The sequence below is a fragment of the Tachypleus tridentatus genome, chromosome 7 (assembly GCF_004210375.1).
Source record: "Tachypleus tridentatus isolate NWPU-2018 chromosome 7, ASM421037v1, whole genome shotgun sequence".
NCBI lineage: Eukaryota > Metazoa > Arthropoda > Merostomata > Xiphosura > Limulidae > Tachypleus > Tachypleus tridentatus.
Genome location: NC_134831.1, coordinates 55396506 through 55423367, shown reverse-complemented (window position 1 = coordinate 55423367; position 26862 = coordinate 55396506). Strand labels below are relative to the sequence as shown.

Sequence of the window (26862 nt, the reverse complement as noted above, 5' to 3'; positions counted from 1 at the left end):
TAATAGTTATCCTAAGGAAGACAGACAGAAGAATTTTAATAGTTATTCTTAGGAAGACAGACAGAAGTATTTTAATAGTTATCCTAAGGAAGACAGACAGAAGTATTTTAATAGTTATCCTAAGGAAGACAGACAGAAGAATTTTAATAGTGACCCTAAGGAAGATAGACAGGAGTGTTCTAATAGTTACCCTAAGGAAGATAGACATTAGCATTCTAATAGTGACCTAAGGCAGACAGACAGGTGTTTTCTAGTAGTGACCTTAAAGAAGAAGATAGAAGCATTCTGATAGTGACCTAAGGAAAAAAAAAAGTATTCTTATAGTTACCCTAATGAAGACAGAAAGAAGGGTTGTAATATTCATCCTCAAAACTGTTTTAGTCAGATTTCTAAAAATCAACAAAGGTTATACTTTATTATTACACATGCTTATAACCATTAAGAATTTATTCTTTTTAACTTTAGTGTTACTTAATCTCTGACTAACCATTTGCCAATGATACTAATTTTGTTTACAATTTAGTAAAAATAGTTACACTTGGTAATCAGTTTTGTTTGCTACTGTTTTAGAATTAACAATCCATTATAAACTGTTTCATACAATTGTAGTGTATATTCTTCATGATCAGCTATTTACCTCAAACCTTTTAGGATTTTACACCCCATAGGTTAATCACTTTTACATAGTATCCACTGACACTCAAAAATAAATTATTGCTTACAAAATCTGAGGATTTACACATTAAGTAGGACTTTTGCTTATAACCTTATGCTTTTTTTTAAATTTTGAATTCTGAGAAACTTAGAACCATTGAAACACCTTAAATGCTGGTGCATCATTGGTGATTTTCAGGCAGATTTACCTGATTTCACCCATCTCCTCTCCAGGTAGCCATTCTTAATTTACCAGTGAAAGAATAGAGGAAAAGCAGTTAGTCAACATAGTAATTTTTTATTAGAGACTGTAGAGCTATGATTAGCAACTGTCTATTTAGTCAGTGTAATTAATAATTAGTGTAGAGAGAAATATTTTTTGTTGTTGGTGTTTTATTCATGAACCAAGATTATGAGCACTCAGTTTTTAATCTGCTAAAAAAACTTATGGAACAACAAAGAAATCAGTATCACCAAATTCTGGTGATTATGCTAACTTTTTATTACATACATTATAAACTAATGAACCAGCACAGAGATTAGTCCTCAAATTATGGTGATAGTCTATAATATAAATCATGCTAACCTTGTCTTACATACCATAAACTAGTGAACCTATACATAGATACCTATACATACATTTTCAGCATGTTTTGGTGGTTATTTATGATATAAGGCATGTTAACTATTACCTACCACTTCAACATGGAGATTAAGGTTACCACGAAATTCTTTGTTTAAAATCAAGATTGTGCTTGCTTACACGTTGGTACTGCTTAAATGGTACAGTTTGGAGATCAGAGGTACTTCAGAAGTCTTGTAGGTATTTAAGACCTAAATTAAACTAAACTGCTGTCATAGTAGCACCTAATCTTGAAGAATTAGCATGAGTGTGAAATCTGTTTCTAGTCTTTTGACTGATTAGGTCATGTCAAGAAGCTAAATTTATTAGGTATTTATAAAACAGTACACAAACCAGAACTGTTATAGGACTATAGTAGTAATTTATAACTAAAGTCAAGTAACTCACTTTAACTCTTAGTTTATGTGATAGCTGAATGCTGAAATAAAGATCCCTACAAGATACTTGTAATTTACAACTTACATCATAACCTGTCTACTAACTTTGTATTTCTTAGCTGATGTAAAAAGTAAAAACAGTTCTAGTAATGTAAGTTACAGTTGTCAGTTTCACATTTACAGTAATTATACTTGTAGTATTGAGAACTTGGCATATTAGAACTTTTTAAATTGATTGTACATAACAGGTTGTAATTCTTGTAACCTGAAATCATATTTCTTTCCAGAAAATGAGAAGTCAAATGACCATATGCCTTCACAAGTTCCATTGTTGGACACGTCAAGGTTTGGTCTTCCAAGAGTTGGATTGACCATGTCACCAGGTCCAGACTCGGGAACTGTGACTCGTTACATTCATGTCAAGTATCCTGGGTCCCCTGTGCAGATCTTTCGAGAAACTACAGTGTGAATATTGTCAGCTGCTTCCATTAATGAGGACCAGTAAGGTTATGTAAAGTGTATGCCAGAGTCCAAATCTACCATCATCAAATGGTCTGTCTTCATTATATATTTCATTGGAGGAATTTCCAATTTTGTTGCTTTCGTTTAATTTAACCTTTATTTTGGAACATTTTAAAAATATACTGAACTACATTTACTAGCTTTTATGGGGCTTTTAAGCATGAAACATGTTTTGGATAGTATTTTTAAAAACTTCTTTTGAATGAAAAAGGGCTACATGTTCTCTTTTGTGCCAAATAAAATTTACAAATACGTGTTATAAGTAGAAAGACCAGAACTGGAATGGTTGGTTGTCATCGTATTTACTTCATTAATTATCATCAAATACAAGACTTTATTACTTTGGTAATTCTATTTGTAACATTTAAATTATGTTTATAAGACATCTTGTAATAGTTTTTAGGACTTGCTCTTGTTATTGAACAATTTAACCACTTGACAAAGGTGCCATGTAAGGTATGTGTATATGTTTTATAATTTTTCTTTTGTCTTAAAAACTTCTTAAATGTATTACAGCTATCTGAAGTAGACAAATGTTCTGTGTTTTTTTAAGTTTTGTTCCAGAAACATTTAATTTTGTCTTTAAGAATAAACTGTCTATCTAATATTACTTTGTTAAAACAGTTTATTTCATACAATTGTAAATATTTTGTCATTTTAGAATCAAATTTGATTGACTTGAAATAGTATAAATTGTACATGAAGTAGATGAATAAGCATTAACAATGTAAACTAAAATACATTTGAACAGTTATTATTAAGCTCAAACCTGTAAGTATGTGAGTTACTACTTGAACATAAATACACCCAATGATATGTTGTTTGAGGAATAATTATTTAATGCATAGATGAACTATTGTAATTACAAACTATTAAGTTTAGTGTTAAGACAGCAGTGTACATGAAACTATAATATTTTAATAGAAGGTTTCCTGATTTTGTAACAATGAGTATCTTTGCATAATTGGACAGTCATGGCCCAGTGGATGGTGTGCCAGACTGTGGATTCTAACTTTGCACTCCATTAATGTCATAAACTTAAAATAAAGAACAAGCATGTTCTACATTTTAGGGCCATGACAGTCAAGTCACACTTTTCAATTAGAGTTGTCCAAAATTGGTAGTGGATAGTGTTGACTAGTTGCCTTCCCTCTAGTTTATCACTTCAAAATTAGACATCATAGATACCTTTTGAGTAGCTTCCTGCAAAGTCCAGTGAACAACAACAACTTTGTATAATTAAAATATAAGAAAGTAAATAAAAAGGGAAAGCAGTGCAGAAACTACATTTTTGTTGGATAACATCATCCCATGTATTCACAGTTTCTTAGTGACGGTAAATGATTTATTCCACTGGCAAACAAACATTACATACTCTCTACCTATAGCTATATCCAGTCAATGTGCTAATAGCTTGAAGTGAAATAAAAGTAAAATTATGATTTAGATGTCTAAAAGTTTTAGAATTTTATGCTATAAAATCTCACTATGAATTTAAAGTAATACTTACTGTACTTTTCTTAGCATAATGCTTAGTTGTAAGCTTGATAGAGCAGTGTCCCTAACCTTAGATGTTGGTGAGAATTTATGGAGAATTTTCTTTAAAATATTGTATTTTGCAAATATATGCAACCATGAATGAAGGGAATTATGTATGTATAATAATAATTTATTGATAATGTACAGTATGTGAGTTTGTACCAGTAATGTCACAATTTCATTGCTAGATTTGTTGTAAACGCAAAATCATAGATTGTATATTTATTTAATGTTTATTTTCATCCACTGATACTATAAGAAGTTATAAATAATGCCATTTGAGATCAGAATCATGATTGGTTTAATATATATATATATATATATATAAGCTCTGTGTGCCATAAAATTTGGACTAGAAGCTCCCATCTTTATTTGTGCATTTGTACACTTAGTACTTAATTGTAAATAGTACTAGAGTATTATTAACTTTTTAACTCTTTAAACATGTAAGTAAAATTATGTTTACATGGCATTTCTTTAGCCTTGAATTATTGGAATATTTGAATGTTGCTTAGCAAAGATTATGAAAAGTTAATGAATATTATTGTGTTTTTGGAGAACAGATGTAATTCCTAATTTCAGGAACAGGTTTTAAATCATGGCATAGATAAGTGGGTCCATTAATTTTGTATTGCCACAGTCTTCTTCAGTTCAAATTCAATAATGTTGTAAACTTAAAGTGTTATTCTCAAAGCTAATCTGTCCCAAATATATTACAGTGACCACATTTATTTGATGACAAAATCTAGTTAACTCTCTTTGTTAGCCTTTTCAATAATTTTTTGTAAACTTTCCTTATGGTGTGATGTGCCATATCTTGTTTTGTTTCTTCAAAATCTTTAATAAATACAGTTTTTATCCTCTAAAATACCTTCATTATCATAAACCGTAATCTTTTCAACTTTCTTTAATTAAGATAACTTTATTCAATTCTCTCAAAAAGTGTTATCGTAGCTATTTTAATGCTTTTTATGCACTTGAAAATGTTTTTAATTAGTATAAATATAGATTTCATCCATACATTTTGAAATGCTAGAGTATTGTTAAGAAGGATCCTGGTGGATTACAATACTAATGCCACTGCTTTTCTTATTTCTGGTTAGAATGGTTAATTCAAATAATCCAAACTACCTGATTTGTTTTATAGTTAATAACTTAAGAGTTAGGTACTGACACTTAGCTGAATGTAAAGTTTAATTAGGCAACTATCTATATATCCTCTTGTTTTAAATTCACCATATTTGAAGTTATTTTAACATCACCTGGTATAAAAGAAAACAGTGTGTGTTACTGTAATGTACTTTTTTTTTACAATAGCAATCATTAATTTGGGTGTAAATAGTTTAACATCGTAGTTAACATGTAAATAAACACATCAGTATTATAAACCATCTATACATATATATAAATATACTTGTTACCCCAAAACCAAAGATTCAGTGTACTTGTATGATTTGATCACTCTTATCTCATGTATTGTTTTAAAATGTGATTTCAAGAACAAAAATTTAATTGGTTATTTTAGGTTACATTTGAAAGAATATGGGAAGTTTGTTTTTTGTGAACAAAAAGTATCAAGATTGATATGTTTTGACTTTTATATATATGTATATGTGTGCAAATTTTTAAGACTTCTTATTTTTAGGAATATTTTTGAAATTATCATAGTGTTTTAGTAACAAAGCTTGAAAGAAGAGAGAAACAGAGGAACCTTTTTTGTCCTGTGTGTCTGAGTTTTTCCTTCAATTGTTATTCTACAGGGTGGCCCGTAAGTCCCTTCCCATCCATATATCTTATGTATCCAGTGTATCTGTGTGCTGTCCCTCATTCTTGCTGCATAATATTATGCGACGCCATGTTCTGTGAGACGTTTTGAAGTGTAAATGGGCTTACATCGGCCACATTTCTCTGAAAAAAAAAGAAACAAATTTATAATACATGCGTAATTGAATATAACATATGGATGGGTAGGCCACCCTGTATTTAACTGATTTTTTGTAATTTAAGATTAAAAATATGAAGCTTATCTCTTTATATCAACACATTAATAGTTCAGGCATTCAAAAAAATACAGCAACTTGGATCTGAGTTAATTTTCATAGTATTTTATCTTTAGAAATAAATATTATTTCTCCAAGAATTGTAAGATAAATATAGTGTCAAGGAAGAAAAACATGAAATAATTGCTGCTGCTATTTTGACTCTACACTCGATTGTTGTAATTCTTATTGTTACTATCATATTTCATGCATGCTTTGCAGCTACCAGCTGTAAGTGTTGTAGTATTAGTAACTCATTAATTACTCTAATTACCAGAGAACTGAAGAAGAACTGAAAATAGATTAGATTTACATTAACTTCCTATACATCTTGAATTTGTACAGAATTAAAAAAATAATTCTAATGCTGTTTTTATATTATACGGCTGAGCTTCACTGCAAAACTCTTTAGATTTAAAGATAGAAGGGATGAAATGTCTACTTGTTTAACAGCCTAGTAGACAAATACAGTATTACTTTCTTAGACTTGTCTTTTCTCACTGAAATAATCATCTCAATGTTATGTTTTTGTTGCTGAGTAGATCTACTGTCACTATTTCCAGTGAGATTCCCTCCCCCCACCCTGGCATTTTTTTTCTATTATTATAGTTCATTGCATCAGTGAAAAACTGAACTTTGCCATTTCAGTCTCTGACCTAAAAACTTCTAACATGAATAAACTGTCATTTTAATAAAAGTGGTTTCAAACAATGTAATTTAATGGACATAGTTTAGGTTTTGTAAAATAAGGAGATATGTTGAATGTAAGTTTGTTAGTTACTGATATAATTTGGAAGAATTGAAAATAATACAGTTGCTGATAATATACTCTACTGATAAGAAATCTCCAGGTTCACAGTACATTGTTTAGTAAGCTCGTCTCTGTCGTATTATACTTGTCTAATTCTTGGCTGTGAGAACTAAACAGATTCTAGAATCCCTAGATGTTAAGAGGTCTGTTTTAATAACTTGATGAAAGTTATTTGGAGAGATGTGGAACTAAATAGAAAACTTTTACTTTATTCTGTTTTGTGTAAAATGTGTTATGTATTCATTATTGAAAAACATTCCTAGCTTAAATTTCGTGCTTGCAATACTTCAAAATTGTGATTGCCACCAGTTGAATTATGGTATAAAGATTTTTTATCATAATTTCTGTTAAAATAAAAACTTGAAAGTGAAATGGGTTTATAGCTTTGATTAATGGAAACAATCTGTTGATTTATGAAGGTTAAAAGTGTAAACTTGAAACGATAAGGTGTTAAGTCTCTCCATACCTGGAACTATCTTCTTGAAGGAGTTTACCAACAACCCACCCATATTTGAAGTTCTGAACCTACCTTTCTGTCACAAACTAATATTTGTAATATAAAATACCTAATACCACAATTTAATCTGTATCTTGAATAAAGAAACAGGAGGTTAATCAACCCTTATTCCTTTCCATTTCTGCAGACCGTAAGTATATTGTGGCATTGATTGACTTATGATGTATGTGTTGTAGCTAAGCTTGTAATATAACTGAAAAATAAGATACAGTAGATTTTGGTGGAATAGCGGTACCACCTTGTGGCATCTTTAGAAATAACTGTTAGAAAGAAAAATGTATAATAGCTATGTTGCAGCTGGAAATACATGTGTTTTTTTATTATTATTTATTCTCATTATTGTCTGAAGGTACAAAACTTATAAACAAGTTGTTTCCATGTTAGTGTTTGATGCCTGTACAAATATTTGGTTTATCTAGTCGAAAGAGAGAGATTTCAACAATGTTATAAACTTTTATTGTTTTGTTATTAAAATGTATAATACCATGCTGAGAAAATGTAATAAAGATATAAACCATAGAAACAGAGGCCTCTGACAAACATGTGTTTGATACAGTCGGTGGAGTTTAAAGGACAAATTATTTGAAGTAGATTTTATTTTTACCTGTTTCGTAATTTAAATAATTTGATCTTAAATAACTTGAAAATTGACACCAAGAAGATGTCTGTTGTTCAGCTTCTGTGGAGTACCGTGTGTGTGTATATATATATATATATATATATATGAATGTCCTTTTTCATCAGGACTGTGACATATACTTCTAAACATATGTCTTTACATAAAATCCAGTTGTCACAAAGAAATTGTAATAATTTTAAAAATACATGATATCAGGTCTCAACCTTAATGTTGTACAGATATTATATTCACTTATTCTAGAAGTTGTCTGTCCAGTTTTTAATGCCCTTCTCGGTGTATAGCGTCTTCCGTAACTTTAAGCAGATTAAATGCATAAAGTCCATGAAACTCTTCTGGGGTACTTCACAGATATCTGGTCAAATGGGGTGGGGTTGTAGTAATTCCTGTTTTTCACTTTTTTATGGCTCAGCATGGCTAGGTGGATAAGGCACCCGACTCGTAATAAAAGGGTCACGGGTTCGAATCCCCTTCACACCAAACATGCTCGCTCGAAACGCCGTGGGGGCGTTATAATGTTACAGTCAATCCCACTATTCGTTGGTAAAAGAGTACCCCAAGAGTTGGCGGTGGGTAGTGATGACTAGCTGCCTTCCCTCTAGTCTTACACTACTAAATTAGGAACGGCTAGCGCAGATAACCCTCGTGTACCTTTGCGCGAAATTCAAAACAAAACAATCCACTTTTGTATTTTAGGAAATTAACTTAATTTCGAGGTGGTGTTGGAAGCTTTAAAAGTTTTTGTTTACTTCAACCATTGTTTATTGTATTGTATTAGTGTTATTCATCTTCAAAATTATGTCTGACATCATACCATGTAGCAATCTTAATACAGGAATATTGTTTCTTAAATTGGGATGTGCCACATTATTTCAAAAGTAAGTCTAACTCAGCCGCTATGCAAGTTAGGAATTCTTCATGATTCAATAATATAAAAAGGTTAAACTGGCACATACACATTATGGCAACACATCATTGCATTACAATGTGCAAATTGCTTCTTACAAAAACTACACAAATTAGGATTTAACTAGCTATCAAAAGTGGATTAAATATGTTACTGTATAAACATACATGGAGCCATACAATAAATTGCTAATAAATACTGTATGGTGTATTTTTGTGTGTGTAAATGTGTTGAGTGTTGTGTATCTTTTGGTGTCTCCATCTGCGTGGACTTTCTTCAATCAATTTCCTCGGGGTAAGCTATTCCAGTGGTAACAGTTCTCCTAATTGTAGGTAATATAATGTAAATAGTATACATTTTCTGTCACTTGTATGTATATATACCTACAACAGTGTGAATCAAATCTTGATTGCATTGTAGGTTTGTGTAGGATATTAAATTGAACAATGGATAAAATCTTATCGGGACAACTCTTCGTTTTTATCATTTAATTAGATGGTAGATAACATCGTATTAGTTTAAAATAGTATTGTAATGATATATTCAAAACAGACTAACAGTTGTAGGTCATATGGTTAGGAATGGAAAAATAATTATGTTATTTCAAATTAATTACTGGGTGGAGGACATTTTCGTACGAACCAATATCATTAAAACCAGTGTCGGCCTTAGCAACCGCGCAGCCTTAAGCAGCAAGGGGTTGAAAGGGGAACTTTCCTCTCTTCAACAATTTTTTTTAGTAAGTACCTGTTACCTTAATAAATTAACTACGATAGCAGTTTTATTTGTATGAAATATCGGTAAAACCCAAACAGTCGCTTGTTTTAGTTGTGCTTTAAAAAATCGACACTAGTTGAAAGGTGAAGGACATTTTGTTAATTGAAGTTCATATTGTAATTATGTTCCTTCAAAACAGTTAAATGTATATAGCAGGTATAAGTACTGATGACATTATTTCAGAAGTAAATTAATCCTGACTGTAGTTAGTTTTCTACATGTTACATTTTGTTTTTGAAGCCATTAACCTAAAACATACAAAACGATTGTAAGGAGAACCGCCTATTTAAAATGGTTAATTTTTTCCACAGGAATAAAATTTGTTACAGGCACATTAATAATCCAAAGTTTTATTCAGGAAAGTTGGACATCATACAAGATGTTTTAAAACCGTATCATATTGCATACCTAGAAGGTTTTTCCGACATACCAGCCTTACTTTTCTTTTTATTTTCAAAAATACGAGACATGATTTGAATAAATGCCTGAACAGCACTTGAAGTAGCTCCATGTAGGAATAGGCCTAGTATGCAGACTGAAGCTAATGGAAAACATACTAAACACTGATTTTTATGATATAATCATTTTAAATATGGGGGTTTCTTCTGTGACCACCCTAGATTTACTTGAACACACGTCTTCAAATTAAAAAGGACAAAATGTTTTAACGCGAGCCTTGTTTAAAGAATTACTTGTCTATTAACATTCACATGCATATTTTTTTTTATAAAATTCGTACAAAAAAAAGCGCCGATATGTACAGAACTACTTGGTTCCACAATAATTAACACCTTTGGCACAAGCTATCAACACTAAGTTCATCGCACTCCGACCCTAAAAAATAGCAAGCTACTATTTGGTGGAGAACTACAACACATACAAAGCACCAAGGTCGCTAATATCTTTTAATTGTGGAGTACAACTCCAGTTTTTTTGGGATGAACACAGAATTGTATGTGTGGGTGTGTATATATATATAATTAAAATAGTGCACACACTGTGAATATATACAGTTTTTGTTCAGAACTTTGCATAATGGATTCATTTAAGTGTGTAGACAGATGACATGTTGACCCAGGCCATTTGTATACGTCACTTATCTCCACCTCGGTAAGTTGACAAATGACGTGAACTCGTATGAGATGAACAATCCATATCAGTAACACAATGGCTGATAAGTTAACTCATTTTAAGAATAAAATAATGTGGTATCTCACGTAAGAGAAAGCACAAGTGATCACGGTGTCTTTTTAGTTGTGTCGTATACTCGATTTTGGTGTCTAGTTTTCCATCTTAAAATGACGCTTGTAGCTTTTCTGTTTCCGAAGAAAAATCACCCAAACTAACTGAAAGTATTGTTAAAAGCGCATCTTTGAGCAACCAAGGTATCTCAGTAACATAAATAAAAACAATAAATGTGCATTATCATGCAAGGGTTGGCCTTAGTGAATTAATTTATATATTAAATTTCAAAAGTTAAACTCCATTCTCGAAGTAATGTTCAAAACATGTTTCATAATCTGAGAATTTGAATGCAGTTTTTCCCTATCAAGTGAGCAAATTGGAATTCTTAAGTTATTAAAAATTAGCTGACGAAGTATAGAAAATACCATAGATTTAATTGTGTAACAACTATTGTGTATTAGCAGAGACTCTCCTGCCAAATTAGCACTGAGACTCTCCTGCCAAAGAATTAAAGTCTTTTACTCCTCCCAACTCCAAAGTCATATGTTCTAATTCCGACTCTAAGGTTCGATTTCTTCTGTACATTTGAACATAATTTAACTGTAGCTGTTTCTGATATTTTATTACTTTTTCCTTCTCTTCTAACCATTGAATTCTTTCCTCTTCAATGTTGTCTCTTGTTATTTCTAGTTGCTTCCTTGATATCGCTAACTCTGAACGGAGTCGCTCCACTTCTTCTTTAAAATGATTAAGTAAAGCCGTCTGGGGTTCTGACGGACTTTGCGTTTGGCTACGAATGTTTTGTAACATTCGCTCTACTTCTTGTTTGGCATGACACACTTCCTCCCGGCTCTTCATCAAATCTTCTTGCAAACTGCTTATCTTTTGGTTTTTTTCTGTCAGTAGCGACTGCTTCTCTTTCAATTGCGCTTTCAATGAGAGCACTTCTGTTGCCCGAGTTGTTTGATCTCCTTGAGATCCCTTTAACTGTGACTTGAGCAAGGATATCTCGCCAGTTTTCTGACATAAAGTCCACTCCGTCTCCTCCAAAAGAGATTGGCATTGGTCAAGTTCTCGTCTGAGAATGTCATTTTTCTGCTCTTCATTGTTTTTTTCTCGTCGTAGCTCTTCAAGTTCGGTCTGCATCTTCCTCTTCTCTTGCTGAGCCTATAAGAAAAAAAAAATTATTATAGCATGAAAGCTTCACCTTTCAAATTTTTTTTTTCTTTTCACTGTCAAATAAGAAGGAAAATGAGTTATGGTACAAACGTACAAATCGGAAGTTAATCTATTCTTTTGGGCATAGAATGTATAATAATCAAGAAAATAAATTACATATACAGTTTTAAAATATCATTTATTCCATGTACTTGACAATCAACAATACTGTCTGTTTGTTTTTGAATTTTGCGCAAAGCTACACGAGGGCTATTTGAGCTAGCCGTCCTTAATTTAACAGTGTAAGACTAGAAGGAAAGCAGCTAGTCATCATCACCCACCGCCAACTCTTGGGTTACTTTTTTACTAACGAATAGTGGGATTGACCTTAGTGGGATTATAATGCCCCCACGGCTGAAAGGGCAATCACGTTTGGTGCAACAGGGATTTGAACCCACGACTCAACAATATTACTGCTGGAACGTAATCGTCAGAACATAACATCAGTAAGATAATAGAACGTCATGAAAATAATGTCTTTAGAGCAAATGCACTCTTGACGGACAAAATCACTGTTCCCTACTGGCCAATCTTGGTAATGGTCCAAGTCAATTCAAGAGAAATTCAGTTTACGACTGTGCATTCAGCATGTATTGTGGCAAGTAAAAGGGGCGGTTATTTAACTTTTCGCAAGCTGTATGAGAATACTAGTGTTTTAAGTAATATCCCATTTAAATAATCAGTATACAGTATAGAGCATTTCTTAAGATTTCGATAACAGTGGTTTGTGCATGTGTCAACTTCTCGGGTATGCTTGTAGTGCCTGAAAGGAATGCTAAATTGAAGTTGTTTTATGGTAACCATGGTCTACATAAACATTCTGGGGCATTTAGTAGTTTTACTTTTCTCTCTGTTTGATCAGCAATAACCTTACTGATATATTTTAACCAGTATATATATATCTATGTAAATATTCCATGCAAACGACCTTTATAGACTAAAGTACGTCTTCATCATCGACACGAGCCTTAGACACAACCTCGTGTGAGAGGCAGAAATTCAACACCAAACTAGACACAAATCCTCTTATCGGTAAGAAATCTGATCCTACCAAATACAGCCGACTGACAGAACTTGGTTGTATCAAATTACTTATGGCTACGATGAAAAAGTAGACAAATTAATGAGAAGTGCTTCCGACTGCAATGTTTTTGTTTATTCTGAACTATGTCTATCATCCAAACAAAATGTAATCAGTAAATTCTCCTCACCTGTTGAAAAGACGGGGAAAGTAAAAAAGTTTCTAAAAATATTTTTAAAATGCGTCTAACGAGTTCCATGTTAAGAGTAAAGCCTTCCCTTTCTCAAAAACTCAATTTGAAAGAAGACAAGTTCTTTTTGTGGGGCTATCTGCGTTAACAGTCTGTAATACTGAACTTACAGACTAAAGGGAATCAAACTGCAACTCATGGGTAAGATGTATGTGAAACCATTGTGCAGCAACGAGACACAAACCTGAAATTTGAAGCCATAGTGATGAAAACTACTTGGCCATGCTCAGCTCATAAATATTACCTCTTACAATATCAATATTTTTGGTGTATGCATGGCTGTGTATCACCATTTCCGAAGCTAGCCAAGAATGTATTTGTGTGTACCTGTGGTGGACAGAGCAGATATCCCATTATGTAGCTTTGTGCTTAGTTCCAAACAAACAAGAACTTAGATCGTTCAGTGACTGGCAGACTTATCTTGCAAAACTAGTCAAACCTCAACAAACGAAAGTTAAAAGAAAGACTTGATCAGTTATTTTGTTTCTACTAAGTTCAGTATGTCATAAACAAGTTGGAAGCTATTCTCACAGTGCAAATCAAGATAAAAGTCGAATGGCTCTTAGGAAAAGTAATCTTGCTTTTGAAAGATTTTTTCTGAAGACAAAAATATATTTGAAATTATATTGAGTTTTTTGAAACAAGAAACCGAAACCAATTGTATGCAAGTTTTGGTAAGAGGAATTGGTCTAGTGGGTTTCCCTAGAATTGCCACCAAAACACGAGAATCACTGTACGATCGACTCGCAATTTTTGGTTTAAATAAAAGAATAAACAAAAAGCGAGATACTTTTGTGGAAAATCGCAAATTTTTCAGTGCGTTCGAATACTGTCAAAACATGAATTTTTTATCTTTTCACTTTACTTTTCATATAGTAAATCACAATTTATTATGTATAAAAATTACTCATTTCATGCTAATGTTTTTTTCTCACTTTAAGTTTTTTTAGGTCGATTCTGTATCAACAACGAGAAACCAATTTAAATTATGAACACCGTACTTGGTAGATAGGATAGATTATTTACGAAACCTAACATGCAGTTAAAATTTCTTAGATACTTTTTACACTTCATGGACATTATTTATATCAAATTTTTGTTTCGAAGTCTTGTTAATAAAAGTGTAGAATTACGTCAAATGATTCTGTTTTGGAGAGTTCTTAGTAAACAGTCATTGTTGCGAGCATACTTTATCTTCAAGATCTGACACTTCACTTTTCTATCATGCAGGTCACGCCTTGCACGCCAACTAGTGGCGAACGTTCACCTAGCACTCATTCATTCTTTGGTCCATTCGACTGCACACCTTCATTAATTCTTTACCACTATTTTGATCTATGCCAAGAAAGAGAAAGAAAGGCTGAATATCTTGGTAGATTAAGCCCTTTTTATAACCTACTGAACAGATGGTACCGCCCAGTTCTGTCCAAGAGTTCTTGTTCAAGAAGACAAAAGAACATAAAGGCGGGAGAATCCACACAAGACCGCTGACTGAATGATGGAACGCTTTTATACGAATAGCTAATAGCATGCTAACTTCGGGCTTTTAATTCCTGTTGCAATAAAATACTATTTACTTGAAGCTCGAAGAACTAATCACATCAATATGTATGAATGCGGGAAGGTCAATGAACAACTGCTTCTTTTTGTATTTGGTAGGGTGAAGACTAACACGATATTTGTGTTAAGAAAATAGTAAGTCCTGAATTAATTAATTACTAAAGACAAATATAAACGTCGATATAAGGCATTAATGTAATACCAATACAACTTTAAAAACAGTGAAAACAAAAACTATATATATAGTGCTCTAACAAATCAATCATTACATTAGGGTGATTTTTTTAATCAACATATTCACAAACAAAATGATTCATGTTCACATCTGAGAAGTGTGTAACTGATTTCTGTAAAGCATTATATTATTTTGAAAACCTATATTTCTGATTTCTACGAAAAGATAAGAGCTTTAACACCAGAAAAGTTTGAGAAATTCTGATAAAGCATTTATTTTATTGAATTTATTACAGTGGTTTATTCACTTTAATGTGTATCCAGAACCTTCGACTGGAGAAAGCAAACTAATAATCCTCAGAATTTGCTCTAAAAATGACAATTGTTGTATATTATTGTTATTAAATCATCAGAGAAAAGTGCTATTTTTGATCGCTAGATTGCTATTAAGACTTTGAAGAAATTATTCTAGTTACCAAACTGCTATTAATATAAAAAAGTAGCGCCATGTAATTTACAACTACCAAGTGTTTATTATAGATTATTAGAAAGAGACGTTTACGTATAGCAAGTAGCCTTCCTCAGATAACCGAAAAAGATGGTTTAAGACCAGAGGGAAAGACTATAAATATACACAGATAAATATCTTTTTAAAATTATATGTATACATATACATTTAAAATGTTGCTGTTAGTTTATCTACTTAAATCGTAGCCGAAAAAAAAGGAAATCAAAATGGCTGCCCTTGACTTGCTATCGGTATGTTCCTTCGTTCATTAGCTTCTTATCTGGCTCATGATGGCTAATTTATTATTTTTACTGGTATGTTAAATTATCTTTTATTTTTCCAGCTCCAGAAGCTTTACTTTTTGTCTGAACTTTAGAGAGAAAAAATAAATAAAGTAAAAGCAGATGATTTAGGCGTAGTTTCTTCATGTATGGAAATGACCCTGAACCAACAAGTTATGTTAGGGGAAAAAACGTTAGTATTGTATTTCAAGAACTTGTTTTTCAAGCCAGTTTTTTGTCTGTTTTTCTGTTTTACTAGAGGTTTCCATAGTATACTAGAAATTTTCCTACAGTTTATATTAAATCTCTACATAAAAGTTTTTCATTTCGACCGTATTAAATCTACCTTTTGTGCTTTGAGAGTCCTGAGGCTGCATGCATGGGTCACATTAACTGAAACTCACCGACTCCCTTTTCTTTAAACCTACACAGTTGCAATTATCACGTAGTCTGAACAAAGTTCACGCTTAACATTGTATGCTCAGACATTTCAGTTCCTTCTGTTGGATGTGGTCAACAATTTTACAACTACAAATTGAACTTTATACTACACAGAAGATAAACAATTGTAGTATTTCAGTATTAAATTACGACTTGGTGCGAATGTTGGTAAATTCTTCCACCACTTGGCCACCAGAAACATAATTCACTGACTGAGTTAGCAGAACATCTTAATAAAAGAAATCTTGTTCAAAAAAATACCAGAAACTGTTTTACATTACAAAAAAATGCAGTAAAATTATTCATTTTGAAAAATTGGATATGTCTATAAAACTTTTGTTAAAGAGTTATCATGATAACTTGTGAGTGATGAAGTTTCTTTGTTTAGAATTAAGCACAAAGGAACTATCTGTGCTCTGCCCACCATGGGTATCGAAACCCGGTTTCTAACGGTAGGAGTCTACAGACATGCCGCTGTGCCACTGGGGACGTATGTAATAAATACTTTCGACAAAGTAGTATACTTATTTTCATAAGAATTTTGCGTGTTAGAAAAAGATCCCATGTAAACAGGTGACCAATAATTTTCTTTTGTTTTATACTGTCGAAGCAAAACACTGGGAACTTAGACACATAAATAACATCTTGTAAACGGTAAAAAATTATTAAAAACGTTTTGACAGTGATATACTCGTTCTCGTAATGATTTAATTACCTGGAAACTGATTTGTTCAGCTTTGGCCAGGCGTTGTTGGGTGGCTCTCAGTTTCTGGTCGAAGTGTACGCGCAATTTTTTTATTTCCCTCAACCAATTCTGCTCTTTCTCTTCGTATACTTTGAAAATTACTTGTTCGTTCTGTTCTAATGTTTCGCGCAGATAGTTAATTTCCGAGTCTTTGTCACGGAGAATGGCCTCCATTTCTGCCACACCACTGTCGCTAGGAGACGGTGTGTTGATGAAATCATCAAGTATCAATGTGGAGCCACTTCCTAAGTAGGAGGTTCCATACGAGCACACATTTTCTGAAGTCTTTATGCAGCTGTCCAGCGAGTAGGTGACTGACCGATGGTCGTCATCCAAAAGATACGAACTTTGAGACAGGTTGTAATAGTTTTTGGAATCAGAAGATTCTGTGGACAGAGGACTGGGAACTGGAAGGGATTTTCGGACTGCTGGGTTCGAAAAGCGGGCAGGTGTGAGGCTGACAGGCATAACGGGTCTATAGGCAACTGGACGCACTACTGTCTGACACTAAATTCAAATAAGAAATTTATGACCATGATACAACAGTACATTAACTACTTACAGTATATTTTAACTCATAAGGAAAAAAAAACTGTAAAAGTTATTCTCCTGTGCATTTGCCCTAAAGTTAACAAAGATACATGTTTAACCAATACAATACACCCTGCGAAAACCAAATGTAACAAGATTTTTAAACCATATGTTTACTGGTTGAGTTTAGTGATACTGTTAATCCATATTCTAAGTATCTAGTACACAAATGTAAAACAGCCACTGAATACTCTACTATATATAACACAAGTCCCGACTAAGAAAGAACTGTTGTAGTTTTGATACATGCTACGAACAAACACACGGATAGCACTGAAGACGCTACTACGTCATCACATAACAACGTACTAGTAGTAAACACCAATACTGTTAGATGACGATAATGTATGTTCTCCTCCATTAAGTGTACACACGTTTTGTATCATCGCCACCTGGTCAGTTTCCTCCACATGAAAGTTTAATCAACAATTGACACATTAACAAGTTTAACGTGCTTTAGGCAAAAGTATAATCAGACTCTCCCCTTGGTCACGCACAACAAGTTCGGTACAAGTTCTTTTGGAACAGCGATTTTATGATTGTCAAGAAGCTGACCAAAAAATTCTATGAATGAAAAACCAGTCTGAATACGTCTAAACATCCATGTTATGTCTTCAGTACAGTTGGTTTTTCACAACAAAAATTCTGACAAGTTTTCAATTCTAGTCTACCATGTACACTGTACTAACCTAAAAGCACCGTTAATCAGGAGAACTTATACAGATAATTTTATACAGTCAAATGGAGCCACAAATCGTAAGGTGTTACAGCTTGTCTTAAGGAATCAAATTATTGCCTATTAATGGTTTTGCTCAAACACCTATTTTTATCTCAGTGTCAATGCTGGCCTGAGAGACCTCCCCCAGCGATGGTTTAAGAGGGTAAAACAGCTAAAAGAAAGGGGTTTAAACTATTTATTTTTATTTATCACTGTAAAATGGCCAGGTAGTTAAAACACTCGACCTGTGATCCGATGGTCGCAGGTTCAAATCCCCGACACACGAAACATGTTGCCCTTTCACTTGTGGGGGCGTTATAACGTTATTACCACTTTTCGTTGGTAAAAGAGTAACCTAAGAGTTGGCGGTGGGTGGTGATGACTAGCTGCCTCCCTCTAGTCTTACATTGCTAAATTAGGGACGAATAGCGCAGATAGCCCTCATGTAGCTTTGCGCGAAATTATGATTAAAAATGATAAACTAAAGGGAAGGCAGCTAGTCAACACCACTCACCGCTAACTCTTAGGTTACTCTTTTACAACGAAAAGTGAGATTGGCTGTCTATGTTATAAAGCCCTCACAGCTGATAGGGGAAGCATGTTCACTGACGGGTTAAAAGATTGCAAGTCGTGTACTTTAACCAACAGGTCATTATGGTCAAGTGATATTATTAGTTGTTGCAACAATGACAGTACTCAATCTGTATAGATAAGCTGCACAATTCCAATTGGAAACAATATTAAATTTCCAGCAAAAAATTCATAAAATAATTAGATGCATTTTCCTTGCATTTGTTTAGAACTAAACTTCTGACACGAAAATTGCGTGATTTCTGTATTTTCTCTTAACAACGAAATGATAACGAGTATTATATAAATACTGTATTTTAGCTAAAACGTGGAACTCATATTTTACTTTTTAAATGAATATAATTTTTTATATGAATTTTAATACTCAAAAAAGAAAGTGTTGTTACATACACCGATCATTAAATGTTTAATTACATTGGTTTGGTTTGTTTTGAATTTCGCGCAAAGCTACACGAGGGCTATCTACGCAAGCCGTCTCTAATTTAGCAGTGTAAGGCTAGAGGGAAGGCAGCTAGTCATCACCACCCATCACCAACTCTTGGGCTACTCTGTTACCAACGGATAGTGGGATTTACCGTCACATTATAACACCCCCACGGCTGAAAGGGTGAGCACGGGAATTCGAACCCGTGACCCTCGGATTATGAGTCGAACTCCTTAACCCACCTGGCCATGCCGGCCTTAATTATATTGAAATTATGACTACAAGACACGCATGCTAATAATATGTTTGTTTTACAGTTACGAATTTATTTTCGAGAACAAATAAGTACTACTTTTGGGCGATATAAAATTTTAAAAGGAGTACAAAATATTACAAAAAATTACCACGAATAACATTACTTACACTTTAAAACTATTGTTTTCTAATCAGGTGGCTTAGTGCCGACACTCTAGAAGTATCTTATAAAAATAGTCCTGCAATTTGATAAACTAACAGAGTTAAAATAAAATTACTCTTTAAGAATTTTAAAAGAAATTTAAGCGCTTTCCAAAATTAGTGAATTAAAACGTAGAAATTTGGACTTAACAACAGTTAGGCGAATATTAGTATGGATAAAGAACTGACCAATGAAACTGTAAAAACAGTATTCTACCCCAAACTAAGATATTTTACTATAGTCAGTGGTTAATGGTGAGAACACATATATTTACCTTGGATTCAAAAACGCCACTGACAGGTGCCAACTTTGGTGGTCCGTGATTCACAATTTCTTCTCGGGACTGCTGACCACTGTCCATGTAACTGGAGTAATCACGCATGCTTCCAAGTCCGCTAGAGGGCGGTGTATAAGTGCACCCACCTGTGCAGTCATCGCTCTCAGGCGAATCTGGATTAGACGTAGAGACACCTAGTGATGACATCTCTCCCGCTACTCAGGAAATAAACAAGATAAAAACAAATTAATTTAAAATACATTTTTGGTACTTCTGTCTTCAATAACTAAAGTTATTTATATTGTCAAACATGTAGTACGGTATTTATCATGACATTGTACAATTAACCATTGAAAGGTTAAAATATTGTTTAACTGAAACTATATACACCATAGATATGATAGCGTTGGAGCACTAGGTTTCACTTTCAGAGATCAGTAAAACTTAATTACAACTGAATGGGAGACTTGTGACCACAACGTCATCTACTGAAAACGAAGGCGTAAGCTGACTGGGAAAAATTACGGTTTTGTTTGTTTGTTTCTGAATTTCGCGCAAAGCTACACGAACGCTTTCTGCGTTAGCCGTCCCTAATTTAGCAGCATAAGACTAGAAGGAAATCAACTAGTCATCACCAACCACCGCCAATTCTTGGGCTACTCTTTTAGTATGAATAGTGGGACTGACCTTCACATTATAAAGCCCCCACGAGCGAGCATGTTTGGTGTGATTCTCAGATTACGAGTCCAGCGCCCTAACCACCTAACCATGCCGGGCCAATTACGATTTTACAAAATGCTTCTAAAAATGTAATAATCGTATAATAGTCCTTGTTTACAAGTTTTCTTTAATAATAACTCATAGACACGTAGCGCTACCTGATCTCAGATGTTATCGGAACAAATCTGAAAGAAATGTCTCCATGAATAGTTTAGTAAGACGCTAATGAAACATCTCTAACTTTAAGGACACTCAATAGAGTGCATGCCTCAACCAGGCAGAGTTGATCATGTTTGACACTCAAAAAAATTTGAAAATGTGTAGGTAACAACGGACACAGACTACCATTTTTGGCAGGATAAAGAGGAATAATATTTTATGTATGTCTCCACCATGTTTCATCAAAATCCGAGCACTTTTGGTTAAGTTAAAAATAGTGTGAAAAAATAGTCCCCATATTAACAGACAGGTTTGGTTCTTTGTTTTTTTTACGTGACGTTACTGTTATATTGACCCTCCTAAAGCTAATCATTTCTAAGTTGGTTCATATTCTAAATGTAATCCAAGTTTCGTCTAAATATATACAAAAACACAAAGGAGTGGAAACATATGGGTGTAGCAACACGTTAAAGAAACATATCGTTTAGTAAGACGCCACTTAAGATAAAGTGCATTTGTCACTTACATGAGTCTGTGTTTATTCATAACGACAACGGATTCGAAGTGAGCTAGTCAAGAACCACAAAGTTCAGTTCTTTCAACATCTTTTACGAGATTTTAAACTAAAATGTAAACATTATAATAGGTTAAACTGCAAACCAACAAACGTCTGTTTGATGTACCAAGCTTGCCATATTTACTATTTTATAAAATATCTTTATTTTAGGTGTAAAAGTGTTTAATTTTGATTCTATTTTATAGATAACTTCCATAGCTTTAAACTATAGACATAACCTATTATCTCCCCGATTATCTGCTTCCAAGATGCAACAAATGGTTTCAAAACTCTTAAGAAAATAGTGTATGTGGTCGTCATCACAATTCAGGAAAGAATAACGTATCGAGTTTGGTGGTTAAACTTTTAACCATTATGTAATTAGCGTGAAAATGAAGTCATGTCAAGAAACATTAGGTAGCTCGATACAGCGGTGCTTATTTTTAATAAACAAGTCTAATAAAATACGCCAATTAAAACTGTGTCAGTCCTTATCTCTAGTCCTAAATTATAAATATTCAATTAAGAAATATTGTTTGGAAGCCCATTTATTTGTTTTTTGTTTACATTCTGTATACTAACATTGCTTACAAGATACCTTCTAGTCATCAACACTGGGAAATGTTTCTTGTCGGTTCATTCACCAGCCGCGAAAATAATAACACAGCCCATTAAATGTACATATAGTTTATTTGGGGAAAACGATCCTCACACAGTCTGATTACATCTGGCACGTTCTCGATTTAAAATAACCAGATAAAACCAACTGTCACCTTATTTAAAAAATAAAAAAGAAGTAAAACATTTCTCATGGCGGCTCGTAGCATTTGGTGAACCAAAATATTCAAGTGCGTCTAAATTGTTATATTCTGTATCAGTTTACTAATAACATTGAATAAACAAACAAAAATGTTCGGTTTGTTTAAACAGTTGTGCATCTGATAAGTCAGGACATTTAGGCATGTTGTTTTAGAACAGTGGTGTTATTTTCGTGGTATTCAGTGGCATATCATGGACTCAAAACTTGGACTTTTCGATCTGCGCCAGTCATTAAAAACATTTCACTATTTACTTTACAAAAACAATACAATATTAAGAATCATAATTAAATTATGTATTATTATCATACAGAACGGTAATAGTATGTTCTGAGGTTGTTGTTTTTTAGTTTACCAACAATATTTCAACTTCACACGCAAGCCTACTATACTCTTCAAAACAAGAAACACAAAAAGGATATTTTTGTTATTTTAAAGAGAAATATATATAATAACGTTACAAGCTCAGAGTACGTGATGTTACACGTGTTAAGGCACTGATTGTCAGACCAAAATGACAATAAAAGTTGTGCACTTTGAAAACGGAGGAAAACATCGGATTTTTCGCCAAAACGCTTGCGTGTTCAATAAATTTGTTTGAAAGATCTGCATGTTCTGCAAGTGCAACATGTGCAAAATCCCTATAAAAGTGACGGGTTCTCGGTTTCCATAGCTCAGTGTTAAGCCACCGACACGCAATATAGTTACGCCAAGACTGACTGAAGCACAACGCAACAACGCCATTGGTCGATTGGAAGCAGGCGAATCTCGATCAGATGTTGCCAGAGCTGTGAATGTCCACCCAAGCACCATCACAAGGCTATGGAATCGTCACCAACAACATGGATCAACTCGTGACCGTCCACGATCTGGCAGACCTCGTGTGACCACGCCCGCACAAGATCGCAACATCCGGTTACCTCACCTTCGGGATAGGACCACCACTGCGACGTTTACTGCCTCAACCATACCAGGACTGCGTAGGATTTCCGATCAGACCGTACGCAACCGTCTACGAAATTCTTAGGCCCCATGTGCAACCCATCATGGTGAACGTCAACGACGTTTTTCAACATAACAACGCCCGTCCTCACACAGCCCGACTCACCACTGTCTTCTTGAGACACCACAACATCAACGTTCTTCCCTGGCCCTCCAGATTACCAGATTTAAACCCCATCGAACATCTTTGGGACGAGTTGGACCGACGTCTGCGATGGCGACAACCTCAACTGCAGACTCTACCTCAGCTTGCAGCAGCTTTGCAGGCTGAGTGGACAGCCATTCCACAGGATGTGATTCGTCATCTCATCGCTTCCATGGGCAGGAGATGCCAAGCAGTTATTGAAGCTCACGGGGGGCATACTCATTATTGACGTTGAGTGACGTTAAACTTCACCTAGTGAGCGTGGACTTCGCCTTTGCAGACTTTGGATGTTCAGCAGTGAATGTGCAAAGTTTCACACATGTCATACAGAACTACCCGGAATAAACTTGTTAACAATTTGTCTCATATTTTGCCTTTTGCGTTTCTTTTTTTGAAGAGTATATAATACAAAAAAAAATCGGTTTAGTCGAATAATACTGAGGCTGAAAAACTTTTTAAAAAAATCACTGTTTCAGAGGATTAGCAAATTTATCAAGATAAATAGCCCGGCATGGCCAAGTGGGTTAACGCGTTCGACTAGTAATTCGAGGATCGCGGGTTCGAATCCCCATCGCAACAAACATGCTCGCCCTTTCAGCTGTGGAGAGCATTATAATGTTATGGTCAATCCTACTATACGTTGGTAAAAGAGTAGCCCAAGAGTTGGCGGTGGGTGGTAATGACTAGCTGCCTTCCCTCTGGTCTTACACTGCTAAATTAGGGACGGCTAGCGCAGATAGTCCTCGAGTAGCTTTGTACGAAATTGAAAAACAAAACAAATATCAAGATAAATGAGACAATTAATTACCTGTTGCCATACATTCTTTTATTTATTCTTTCTTTCAGAGTTGCTTGAAAACACTATGTTTTTATGTTTCACTCAGTCTTATATTTTCTTTAAAAATGAAATGTTTGTACCAAAACATCTTTGCCAAAACCAAAGGATGACGAAGAAGCAATGAAACGGCCACTTTTAGAAAGACAAACAGTCAATCCAAACATAAACATATGTTTCAACACTAATTTTTTATGCCAGTAAACATTCACCTCCTCTCACGATGAAACAGCTCCCGTCTTTCACTGTCACATGAATATGTGGGTGTTGAGTCTTGAGATACTAGAAGGCTTGGAGCTAGTTTCAGTTTCACTGGAGTTGTCTATCTTTAACTGTGCACAAAAACTTGTTCTCAACTAACATTAAACCAAACTCATTCAGTAATTTGTTATAAATTTGTTGGGCATCTTTAGCTCTCATTTGTACACGTCACGAATTTCCTAAAACAAGCTACATCAGAAAAACTAAAACAATAAAGAAACGTCATATGCATACATTATGAAAAAATAACTGTAGAAATTGTAAGGAGATAAAAAAAAGACAAATAGTACGAGAATGCCACCTTTTTATCATGTGATACTAACCTGTACATAATGCTAGTGCACTGCAGAAAGTATTCGATTTTGCTTTGGATTTTCTGCAATAATGTTTTGTACCTTTAATATATATACCATCTGGTTGCAATTACTCGTGTTTGTAACTCCCGTTTGTGTACATGGCTTATGTGTTTTCACAGTTGTTCCAAATACCATGTATAATATAATTTCACTGAGCTTCACCGAAACTTGCATGTAAATCATAAGAAATTCTACTTTATAAAATAATCTATCACATGATACGCATTATAGTGTCAGAATATGTTATTCTTACTAGTTCGTATTATCCAACTTTCTTAATATATAAGTAGGTTATTAAAACTAATAATAATACTAATTCTTTCAAAATCACCGATTTATTTCAATGTGCCGTTTATAATACCCATTTTATTAAATGTTCTGAGGCACACTTCGATATAAGTCAGCACAGAAAATAATATTCTGATGTGAACATACTATATTATTTAAAATCAAAGCAAATTAAAGCACATATATTTACTTGTTTTAATATTCTAATACTAGCTAGAGTGTATTGGACAGTTTTCACAAGTCTAAAAACAAGATCACAGTTACGTTTGATTTGATCAGTTATTCCAAAGCATTTATTCAGTAATTTAATAGTAGCTCAGCGGTATGTCAGCGGACTTACAACGCTAAAAACCGGGTTTCGATACCTGTGGTGTACAAAACTACTTTCGATACAAAGCTACTAAGACTTTCCCCTATTTTCAATTACTAACCAGAGGGTAGTCATCAGAAGCACTCTGTTATCCACAAATCACGTTACGACTACCACTCTTATAACAGCTTAAAGTGCAGATATTATTTTGCGATATCGAACGGACTCGAATTCTGTTAGGCGGTTCTAAAATCCAGAGTTTTACCACAGAAGATTTTGAAACACTAGCCACCGCCTATATCTTCAACATGATATGCCAAATAGCACTAGCTCAAACTACTACAGTTATGTTTAATTAGTGGGATTCTAAAACGTTAATAAATTTAATTCGCTAACACCGAAATGGATGAGTTTCCTGTATTAAGTTTTTCGGTCAGTATACTACTCAGTAATGCTTGCTTGTATAGTTGTGGAAGTTATACATTCTTTAAAATTCCAATTTTATTTTTAATAAACAATTCTCCGAGAAAAATTTTATGATTCGCAACTGTTGTTTTTCATCTTTAGCATAAACTAAGTAGAGAGTATTTTCTTTTTCCTTTTAATTTTGTTTCTTTGATCAATTTCATACAAAATTACACGAGGGATATTTGCGGTTGCTCTTGTTGTCCCTAATTTTGAAATGACAGTTAACACCACTTACTGCCACATCGTGGGATAGTCTAATCAAATAGGAACATCTATCTCTATTATAATGTTCCCAAGACCCAAAAAGAGAGTCCCACCGCGATTTTGTTCTATTGGCAGTAATGCGACGTGAAACCCCTAACCCATGCGAACCACTGGACAACGCTCAGCCCTACACTGATGACCCACGATATTAACAAACTAAACTGGTAGGATTAATAATTCTTTCGTATTATATTAATATATTTTGGTTTTCTGAATTGTATTTAAATTCATGGCTACGCCACTACGGGCATATATCTAACGACGAGTCCCTAATTTTGAATAACTGATCAGAGAAAAGGCAATCTAGTCTGTAGCATCATACCACTCACTAAACACGCTAAACGATTGGCTGCTTTAAGTGCGGGGAAGCTTTTGTGGTGCAGCACAGATTCAAATCCGGTTTGCAAGTTCCAAAGTCCGTAGCTTTAACCTAGGGTCATCGAGCGTTATTCACTATTTCCCTTTCGGAGAAAAATACAATTACGAAATATTAACTTGTGCATATATATATGTACGTGTGCACACTATAGTTTGAGAAAGCATTTCAACAAACACTGAAATAAAAGATACCCCACTCCAGCTTCATGTTTCTTACAGTTTAAAACAGTCCGAGGTGTCCTAATTCAAATACTTTATATAACTTTATACCATTCCAATTTAACGTTTCATGAAGATTAAAAGATAGCTAGTATTTTGGGAACATTTATATGACACTTTTAATTACAATATAAAACAAGTTTGTTTAATTTCACTCAAAGCTGTCACTAAGTTAGCAGTATAAGACTAGAGGAAAGGCAGCTAGTCATCGCCACTCTC

At 33.9% G+C, this 26862-nt stretch overlaps 2 protein-coding genes across 6 annotated transcripts in view; one reads left to right on the top strand and one right to left on the bottom strand.

Annotated features, from left to right (window-relative positions):
• 5PtaseI (inositol polyphosphate-5-phosphatase A) overlaps positions 1 to 7625 on the top strand; it is a 94719-nt gene extending 87094 nt beyond the window's left edge. For all 3 annotated transcript variants that reach the window (XM_076511762.1, XM_076511763.1, XM_076511761.1), the window contains exon 16: positions 1962 to 7625. Coding sequence is in view for 1 of the 3 variants with exons in the window: in XM_076511763.1 (XP_076367878.1) it covers positions 1962 to 2143 (182 nt within the window). In the remaining 2 variants the exon portion in view is untranslated. The remainder of the gene's footprint in view (positions 1 to 1961) is intronic.
• Positions 7626 to 9757: 2132 nt separating this feature from the next.
• LOC143255698 (leucine zipper putative tumor suppressor 2 homolog) overlaps positions 9758 to 26862 on the bottom strand; it is a 45375-nt gene continuing 28270 nt past the window's right edge. For all 3 annotated transcript variants that reach the window (XM_076511765.1, XM_076511764.1, XM_076511766.1), the window contains exons 2-4: positions 19862 to 20079; positions 16777 to 17313; positions 9758 to 11775 (exon numbers count right to left, since the gene is read on the bottom strand). In XM_076511765.1, the coding sequence (XP_076367880.1) occupies positions 11089 to 11775; positions 16777 to 17313; positions 19862 to 20071 (1434 nt within the window). In that variant the 5' untranslated portion in view covers positions 20072 to 20079 and the 3' untranslated portion in view covers positions 9758 to 11088. The remainder of the gene's footprint in view (positions 11776 to 16776; positions 17314 to 19861; positions 20080 to 26862) is intronic.